The sequence below is a fragment of the Diaphorina citri genome, unplaced genomic scaffold, assembly GCF_000475195.1.
Source record: "Diaphorina citri unplaced genomic scaffold, Diaci psyllid genome assembly version 1.1 scaffold3336, whole genome shotgun sequence".
Classification (NCBI taxonomy): Eukaryota; Metazoa; Arthropoda; class Insecta; order Hemiptera; family Psyllidae; genus Diaphorina; species Diaphorina citri.
In genome coordinates, this window is record NW_007380745.1 from 10210 (window position 1) to 20376 (window position 10167).

Consider the following 10167-nt stretch of genomic DNA (forward strand, 5'->3'; position numbering starts at 1 on the left):
ATCATCACCAGCGCGAAGGCGAGGGAACAATGCAGCGCGACGCGCGAGGGCCCCCGAAGCGCGCCCAACGTACCCCAGCCCGAAGCGCGAGGGAGCAAACTGCCATCGCGACGCGCGCGGGGGCCCGAAGCGCCCAAGTACCACCAGTCGAAGCGCGGAGGTAACAAATGCCAGGACGGACGCGCGAGGGCCCCGAAGCGCCCAACATTGAACCCCAGCCCGAAGGCGCGAGGAGCAAATGCCGAGCGGCTACGCGCGAGGGCCCGAAATGCCGCCCCAAACGTAGAGCCAGCCGAAGGCGAGGCGGGCACACAATGTTGCGCGCCCCAGCGCGACGCGCACGAGGGCCCCGAAGCAGGCCCCCAACACGTAACCCAGGCGAGCGCGAGGAGCACAACCCCGCGAAGCCCCGGGAGCGCGCAGCGCGACCGTATACGCAACCCCGCGTAGCGAACACGCGAAGCCCCCCTCCCGAGCACGAAGTGCGAGTAATGTTAATGCAGATGTAACATGAATTTATCATGTAGGTATGTCCATTTGGATGATTGTTTTAAATTCATCACATAATATCGGCGTAATAATCGTAAACCCAGATAAAATATTAGGATAACATCAGTGACATGGAAAGTATACCTACAGTCCTACATAATTATACCTACTTATTTCGAGTCCACTTTGGACATTGTGATTTCTTTGTCATGTGGACCTGTGGACCAATTGTGAACCTACAGACCTACACCTATGTAGGTACCATATCTATTAACTTTGGTACGGTAGAACCTCGATAGAACGATTCAAGGGTTCGTTGATTGGTTCGTACCAGACAGGTGTACTGTGCATGTCCACTCGGCTACCGTGGTATTTTCTTTGAACTGGGCCCCATATTTGTTTATATTATTTAGATACATAGGTAGGTTTGTAGGTAGTTAGTTGCCACAAATATTGAATAATTCCTACATTACCTACCTAGGTAGTGATAGTGAGTTATACTTGTCAAATACAAACAGTCTGTACGTACAAGCAGGACCTACCTACCTATGGGTCAGGGGTTTCCAACTTCCATGAAATTTTTTCAAAAAGTATTCTCCTGATTGTAGCTGAACACTAAAGGGGGGTCAGTTTCCATGACTCAATGATAACTACACTGGTACATTTAGTTAAAGTTAGTTGTTCTCATCTATCTCTCGCTATGCTAATATAATATTCGTGGTCGCGTTATACTGGTGTGTATCCATCACAACCCCGCGAAGCCCCCGGGAGCGCGCAGCGCGACCGTAAACAAGGGAGCGCGAAGCGCGACCCCATACACAACCCCGCGAAGCCCCGGGAGCGCGCAGCGCGACCGTATACGCAACCCCGCGTAGCGAACACGCGAAGCCCCCCTCCCGAGCACGAAGTGCGAGTAATGTTAATGCAGATGTAACATGAATTTATCATGTAGGTATGTCCATTTGGATGATTGTTTTAAATTCATCACATAATATCGGCGTAATAATCGTAAACCCAGATAAAATATTAGGATAACATCAGTGACATGGAAAGTATACCTACAGTCCTACATAATTATACCTACCTATATTTATTTCGAGTCCACTTTGGACATTGTGATTTCTTTGTCATGTGAACCTGTGGACCAATGGTGAACCTACAGACCTACACCTATGTAGGTAGGTACCATATCTATTAACTTTGGTACGGTAGAACCTCGATAGAACGATTCAAGGGAAAGGCTGATTGGTTCGTACCACACAGGTGTACTGTGCATGTCCACTCGGCTACCGTGGTATTTTCTTTGAACTGGGCCCCATATTTGTTTATATACTATTAAGGTACATAGGTTTGTACTTTGTAGGTAGGTAGTTAGTTGCCACAAATATTGAATAACTCCTACACTACCTACCTAGGTAGTGATAGTGATACTTGTCAAATACAAACAGTCTGTACGTACAAGCAGGACCTACCTACCTATGGGTCAGGGGTTTCCAACTTCCATGAAATTTTTTCAAAAAGTATTCTCCAGATTGTAGCTGAACACTAAAGGGGGGTCCGTTTCCATGACTCAAAGTTGGAAACCCCTGCTATAGGTTCTAAAATTGTCTACTTAGGACCTACTTTGTATGTTTGATTGATAGATTCAATTAGTAGGTAACTTGCATGTACAAGGGACAAATACATATTATGTTACAAGTCAGCTATAGTTTACCCATATACCGCGTTGCGTTCACATGGGTCAGGTTACGTTCCTACATGCAAATTACTTAGGACGTTCACTACTTGTCTACTGGATCCGTGTGAATGATGCCTAAAAGTTTTATGGTAGGCACTTATAGGTTATGCACCTATCTATACGAATCTACGTACCTCCCCACCGATATCGATGTTTCCTCAGTTATTTGCAAACTTAACATTGGAGTTCCATGTTTCACAACAATGAAGATTGCAAGAACCATCTCTTTCCTGAACCATGACCTCAGTTAATTTATTTCTGATGTTAGTACTGAATTAATTGAGTAAGAGATGTGCTGATAGCAGCCATACAACTGACTGAATGTTAGTTGCAGAACAAAATCATCTCAATTACAAACAGGGGTTTGACATGTCCCACGATTTCAATGTCGACGAAATGCATGACCACGTTTTCCCTCTAGTTCTCAACTGTCCGCTAAGATGTTCTCATCTATCTCTCGCTATGCTAATATAATATTCGTGGTCGCGTTATACTGGTGTGTATCCATCACGACCATTTTCCTGAACAAAACATTGCTTAGTGAACTTCAGCTAGATGCTCCTATATTCGTAACATGGTACCAGTGTCTAGTGTCCGCTATCATATGTTTCGTCCTGTGTCAGCTCTCTCAACAATATCCCAAGAACTTTTCATTCCCCTATGGAAATCCATTTGATACGAACAATATGAGAAACCTCGTGCCGCTTACCAGTTGTTTTATTTTGATGTTATCGTTTAACAATTTTAGATGCTCCTATATTTGTAACATGGTACCAGTGTCTAGTGTCCGCTATTATCTGTTTCGTCCTGTGTCAGCTTTCTCAACAATATCCCAAGAACTTTTCATTCCCCTATGGAAATCCGTTTGATACGAACAATATGAGAAACCTCGTGCCGCTTACCAGTTGTTTTATTTTGATGTTATCGTTTAACAATTTGTGTTTGAAGAATGTCGGTGTTGCTTTCTACTATGTGAGCAGATCTCTGACCACTGTATTCAATGTCATTCTCACCTATATCTTACTCCAGGAGAAGACGTCTTATCTTGCTATCCTCAGTTGTTTTATTATCTTCAGCGGTTTTGCGCTTGGGGTGAATCAGGAAGGGGTTGCGGGTTCGTTCTCCACGCTTGGCACAATATATGGTGTCATCAGTTCCTTCGCTCAGGCATCTTGCTATCCTCAGCTGTTTTATTATCTTCAGCGGATTTGCGCTTGGGGTGAATCAGGAAGGGGTTGCGGGTTCGTTCTCCACGCTTGGCACAATATATGGTGTCATCAGCTCCTTCGCTCAGGCACTGTTCTCTATTCATACCAAGGAGGTTCTTCCCTATGTCAATGACAAGATCTGGTTGGTGTCCTATTATAACAACGTCTATGCTGTGGCGCTGTTCATTCCCATTATCTTCATCTGTGGGGAGGTCAGTGAGCTTGCTAACTATCCTCACCTGTTCTCGTTTTACTTCTGGATATTGCTTACCATTGGCGGCGTGTTCGGACTGACAATTGGTTATGTGACGTCACTACAGATACAAGTCACCTCTCCTCTGACACATAACATCTCGGGAACGGCCAAGGCGAGTTTCCATACCGTCCTAGCGACCTACTGGTATAGTGAGTTCAAACCTTTGCTATGGTGGATATCAAATGGTATCATACAGCCAAGGCGAGTTTCCATACCGTCCTAGCGACCTACTGGTATAGTGAGTTCAAACCTTTGCTATGGTGGATATCAAATGGTATCATACTGAGTGGAAGTGCTACGTATGCTTTGGTGAAGAAGAAGGAGCTGGACCGTCGGAAAGACATGGAGGAACTATTGTAACTAAAATCTGTTTGATTTATATATTTCCAATATATAACCATAACTATTTTACCAGACATTAATCGAATCTTGTGGTGAGTGCTGTAAATAGAATCTTGCAAAACAGTGTAAATAACCTCTTGTGTAGATAATCTTATTTCTTCTTATCAAACATTCTCCTGTCTTTTAATTTTAAACGTGAAAGTCAAAATAACGTTTTATTTTTAAAGTTTTTAAAAAAACCAATCTATTTTTAATTCTTCGTTTTCTTTTAATCTGTTCTTTAATTAAAAGTTTAAAATAAGTTTGTGTACATTTTCTTTCAAGGAGAAAGAATTCATTTTATTTGGGTAAGTTGTATGGAATGCGCAAAGTGCAGTAAACCAACATTCCTTATATATTAGAGTGAACCAACTCAGAAATACATTCACAACCTTGACTTAGAGACCTATGTAATGATCTTATACTTAAATCCTAATAGATCTTATAATAGGTACCTACTTAAATCTAGTTACCTACACCTACATTCTCTCTGTTCCATGAAACAGTAGGTATCTATCTATTGAGTTCATAACAACTCCGGTTATACCATATACCTACTTAATTCTACAAATACCAAATAGCCAATTATTTACACAGAGTACCTAGATACTTCACCACTTACTCGGGTGTTGAGAACTGATGGCATAAGATAATCAATCGCAACCTTTCATCGTCTTGCTAAAATGCAGTCTTGCAGAAATCTCGTAGGGTTTCTCTCCGTTCCCGATGAAAATATAATTGGATTCAAAAGGCTGGAAGTTATGACCAAAATTGCAATAAAAGATCCCCTATTTGGTAAAATTCCCTCAATCTGTGTGGTTTGGGAAATCTCAGATTCAAAAGGTATTAAAATAGGGCCAAAACTCCAAATTTGGGCTGACATTTGGTTTTGGTTACAATTTTTTTACGAGTGGATGCAAAGGGGAATTTCAGGCTGGTATTCTAGCTCCCTGTTTCAAGTCCCCCAGCCAGACTAAGCTGGTCTATTCCTTGTTTAACGCGTTATGGATGTTATTATCATTAGTACCTATACCCTTAGATACATAGAGATAGCGCTTATTGGCATTAACATAGCGCTATTACTGATGTAAGTATTCCAATTTGTCTTGAATAGATAAGCATCTACGTTCGTGTCTTTGTCATGTCCTTGTTTGAACCATTTGGTACAGAGCTCACTGACGCATGTCATTTTACCAGATTACCAAATATTCACCTATACTTAAAACTTACCAAACACCAACACTTACCAGTAAATCGTAGTCATTGAGTCTACGGTGCAACAGTAGGTAATATGTAGGTAACAGTAGGTAGATAGACACCTGGAATTATTATTAGTGAACCAGCGTAGCGGTCTTTTGAGACTCAGCGACCGAAAGTTCAAATTGAATAACAGACTTACCAATAAGCCGTAGTCACTGAGTCTACGGTGCAACAGTAGGTAATATGTAGGTAACAGTAGGTAGATAGACACCTGTGCCCTAAATCACCAAAGTATGGAAAAGTATCTTACAAGTGTAATAGCCAATGGAAAAGCAGAATTTTGAATTTGGACGAATCATGTCAAAATATGGAATTGTAAATACTTTTCCATACTTTGGTGATTTAGGGCACTGGAATTATTATTAGTGAACCAGCGTAGCGGCCTTTTGAGACTCAGCGACCGAAAGTTCAAATTGAATAACAGTCATGCTATTGCTAGCGACCTCGGCACATTGGCCGCACCAAATCCCGGAGCACTGATGTCAAGCAACGCTGCGCGTGGTTGATATCCGGATGGGTGGCTTCCTGGGCACCGGTTACATGCTACTGAAGTCCAAACTCAGGATTTGTGACGTTAATTTGAGGAGGCTGTTAGTTTGTTTTCCAAATGGAGAGTTCAAATTCCCGTCACTAAAGACGAAAGACAAAGTATGTCCTAAAATTACGTGACGTAAAACACCTATCAAACCTATCAAGTAATGTCCAATATATCTGGTTCCAGGGCCCTAATGGGAAGAGGGAGAGGTTGGGTTTTAGTGGGTCTGGATGTCCCGGTATCCGTCATATTGAGAGCGGTTAATCGGGGAACGAGATTTTGCGATAAGGATCTGTGCATTTCATGCTCGACATAATGAAAGTTCTTGTAATCTTTTACTTTTGTATGTAATGTTTTATGTGTGTATGTAATGATTTATGTTTGTATGTTGACACATACTTCAGCAACTTTCGACAGGCAATGAATCGTTCTCAGGGAACAACTATGTTTTCGATCATGTTCTTCAATTGAAGATATTATGACACAATATGTATTACCGTAGGATTAAATTGCTTTCAACTGAATGCCCAATATGCAGGAATGCAGGTGGAACTACCTTATTCATGAACTCATAACTACTCATAAAAACACAAGAAACATGCAAAATATGCTTCTAAAATTACGTGACGTAAAACACCTATCAAACGTATCAGGCGTAAAATACCTACATGGACAGCATTTTAAGCAGAAAAGAACCATCCATCAGGCAGTTCTCTTCATGGAAGGTTCTTTTCTGTTTAATGCTGTCCACATATCAAACAAGCAAAACATATTTAAAGTAAGTTTAGTATGAATGCATCCGTACTCGTATACCTAGGTATTATAGGTACCTAAGTGCTTACTCGTATTACCTAAATTAGGCACCTAGGTACTCTAGAACTCTAGATTGGTAGGTAGGTAGGTGTATTAAAATCAGTGAATTGTGTCAAACCTATTTATTTTTAGAATACATGTACCTACTTACGCAGGTCTAACGCAGGATATGTTGATTGACTGAAGATATGATTTAGTATTATTATCTCGGGCAAGATTTCGGCTATGAAGTAAGATAGGTAATTTGTTTGGTTTGGTAATGATGTCAAAAAAATTGACAGAGGTACTTACCGAACTGCATAATTAGGCACCAACATACCAAATACATCACGATTTGTAACTAGGTTTAGGTACAAACCAATAAGGGAAAGTGTTTCCCTCTGCTGAAGATCCTATAGGAATATCCTAGGACCAGGACCTTAATGAAACCTTCCCTATGTACCACCTGCCTCGGTGGTGTAGTGGTCAAGGTGGTCGCCTGGTAAACAGGAGGGCGTGGTTCACCAATCCAGGGCTCCCTTGAATTATTGCCCATGTTTGTTATGAGAGCTTAGGAGGTCCTAGATGACAGTTTTTATTCTCAAATTTCTTCGTCCTATAATGTTTGTTTATTTTTAATTTTGTTTTGGTTTTAATGCGATAGGTAGTTCTAACATTTTTCGGCTTTAGGAATGACCAGTTTATTTCGTAATTTTCAGGCATTTCCGTTATTTTGTAGAAGGTCACAATATTTACCTGGGAAAGAACTGAAATTAATTATTTTTTTCTTGCACATTGCATAACTACATGCAATCGGTAGGCGTTCATAGAAAATTTTGTTTTAGTTCCCTCCCCCGCCCCTAAAGAAGAATATAGACGTTTTTGAACTACCTATAAATTAGTATGGTACATAGTTAATTAGTTATTAACATTTAGTTTTTTTTTACCTATTTTTCTGTATTTTTGTTGTAAATTTGCCTTTTTACAGTTCTGAATCTTGGGGAAATTAACCGAAAAGGAGAAGCTTCAATTTTTCAACTTTATTTTTTTTTACATTATTTGTAATTTTGTACCTTATGATGTACCTATAGTTAAATAATTTTTATCAAGAGGCTTAGGGTTGAAAAATGTTTCGTTTTTTGCTTTTACATACCTACTAGGAGTTTCAAGATGTTGTATTGAGTTGTTTATTTGGCTATAGTATTTTTAATGGAAAAAAAGGTGACAATGTCCATTTCAAAATATTCCGCCGTGAGTGACATATTATTGTGTCTTTTTCCTAGCCCTTTGCCTCTTCCTCTTCAAAATCAGCTCAGTTACCATAACTGGAGCCTAGAATTTTTTCTTTGAAGTTACCATTAGCAATAACAATTGATTCATTATTTTCATCGTAAATATTACGATAGTCAAGCTAAGAATAATATACTGATTTTTTACTGATCTATGATTAAGAAACCAAAAAAAACGTCTTTTTCCTTTGTACAGTCGAACCTGGAAATAAGAGAATCCTAGAACTCTAGATTGGTAGGTAGGTGTATTAAAATCAGTGAATTGTGTCAAACCTATTTTAGAATATACCAAAACGAGTACCTACTTACGCAGGTCTAACGCAGGATATGTTGATTGACTGAAGATATGATTTAGTATTATTATCTCGAGCAAGATTTCGGCAATGAAGTAAGATAGGTAATTTGTTTGGTTTGGTAATGATGTCAAAAAAATTGACAGAGGTACTTACCGAACTACATAATTAGTCACCAGCATACAAAAAAAAGATTTGTATCTAGGTTTAGGTACAAACCAATAAGGGAAAGTGTTTCCCTCTGCTAAAGATCTTAGGACTGGGACCTTAATGAAACCTTCCCTATGTACCACCTGCCTCGGTGGTGTAGTGGTCAAGGCGCTCGCCTGGTAAACAGGAGGGCGTGGGTTCAATCCCAGCCGAGGTATGGAATACCTACCTCGGTGGTGTAGTGGTCAAGGCGCTACCTACCTCGGTGGTGTAGTGGTCAAGGCGCTACCTACCTCGGTGGTGTAGTGGTCAAGGCGCTACCTACCTCGGTGGTGTAGGTAGTAGCCTACTGCTGGAGTAAAGGGACTTTTCAGTCCTATGCGAGCAGTATAAATAAGCACTATATTATTATTATAACATGCCTCAGCTTCCCTATGTCAATGACAAGATCTGGTTGGTGTCCTACTATAACAACGTCTATGCTGTGGCGCTGTTCATTCCCATTATCTTCATCTGTGGTGAGGTCAGTGAGCTTGCTAACTATCCTCACCTGTTTACTTACTTACAAAATAGATAGATGAGATCATTTTGAGAAGAGATTTGTTCATGTTGACAGACTTAGAATATTGTAGATGGTAGCTATTAAATATAATAATGGTAGCTATCAACTTACTAGCTGGAGATCTAAATTGCTTGAAGAATGAACACTATTTATCTTTTAAACTTTGTCTTACAAACCTCTAGCTGTTAAGTAACTCACCAGGTAAAAGGGATTATTTTTTTTTTTCAGCACGTGACCTGAAAAAATTACACAGAAAAAGAACGAGGAGTTTGTACGGAGTCTCTTAAGGTCCGGCCTATCGCAAAAGAACAATATTTTACTGCCCTTTTGATAAATAATCCAAAAGAGACTCTAGTGTTCCAGTAATACTGCGATATCCAATAGATTGCGAAGAGTTTCTAAGCTTCACCAGAAGTGGGTAATAATCTAACAATTCATGCTTTAGAACTTTTAGGTCATCCCCAAAAAGAAAATTTTGACTTCTCTTCTCTCAGTCAATGAGTTGACCCGCATTTTCTTCTCATTTCAGACTCTGGAAGCGTTCCTGCCCAGTATGATAGAGAGAAATCACGGCCATGTAGTAGCTCTCAGCTCAATGTGTGGTGTTCTAGGTCTGCCCAACGTTGTACCTTATTGCTCCAGCAAGTTTGCTGTCCGGGGTAAGATATTTCGGTTTAATTCGGTGAAGCGGGTAAAGCTGTGTCCTAGCCAGCCTAGTTAGTTTGGAGGGTAGAGCGTCTGCCTTGTGAGCGCGAGGTCACGGGTTCGATTCCCGCCCGGTTTGGATTTTATACTACACAGACAAGGTTCGTTCTTCGGACGGCTAGCTTTCTCTTATCCTGTCCCCTTTTCGATTTCGGGACGATAAGACCTTACACCTTAGCAACCCTGGCCGGCGATCTGCTCTCCAAGCTAACGGCTGACCCAAAACTGATTTTCACCTTCTTTATGTGAGACTTCGGTCGCCTGTAGTGTAGGCCCGACTCAACAGGTAGCTACAGCTACTAGATCAGGGGTTTCCAACTAGCGGCCCGCGGACCACATGTGGCCCGCCAGACCATTTTCGTGGCCCGCGAAGCTTTTTCGGATTTGTACAAACTTACCTGAATGTTAGTTTTCAGCTAAAATTAGGAGAATACTTTTTGAAAATTCCGCCTGCGGCGCTAAAAATTCGATCGGACTGCATTTCTGAAAAGTCAGGGGGGGGGGGCTCC

The 10167-nt window shown here is 40.9% G+C and overlaps 1 protein-coding gene and 1 long non-coding RNA gene across 2 annotated transcripts in view; one reads left to right on the forward strand and one right to left on the reverse strand.

Moving 5' to 3' along the window:
* The first annotated feature begins 2659 nt into the window (after positions 1 to 2659).
* Positions 2660 to 9597, forward strand: LOC103520221 (GDP-fucose transporter 1-like). Its single transcript, XM_026831429.1, has 5 exons — positions 2660 to 2936; positions 3130 to 3285; positions 3413 to 3803; positions 3893 to 4380; positions 9483 to 9597. The coding sequence occupies exons 1-4, from the start codon at positions 2668 to 2670 to the stop codon at positions 4049 to 4051; spliced, it is 975 nt and encodes a 324-aa protein (XP_026687230.1). The 5' UTR covers positions 2660 to 2667; the 3' UTR covers positions 4052 to 4380; positions 9483 to 9597.
* LOC113471940 overlaps positions 7364 to 10167 on the reverse strand; it is a 10547-nt gene continuing 7743 nt past the window's right edge. Inside the window, exon 2 of the long non-coding RNA XR_003394448.1 lies at positions 7364 to 7550. This is a non-coding gene — a long non-coding RNA (uncharacterized LOC113471940). The remainder of the gene's footprint in view (positions 7551 to 10167) is intronic.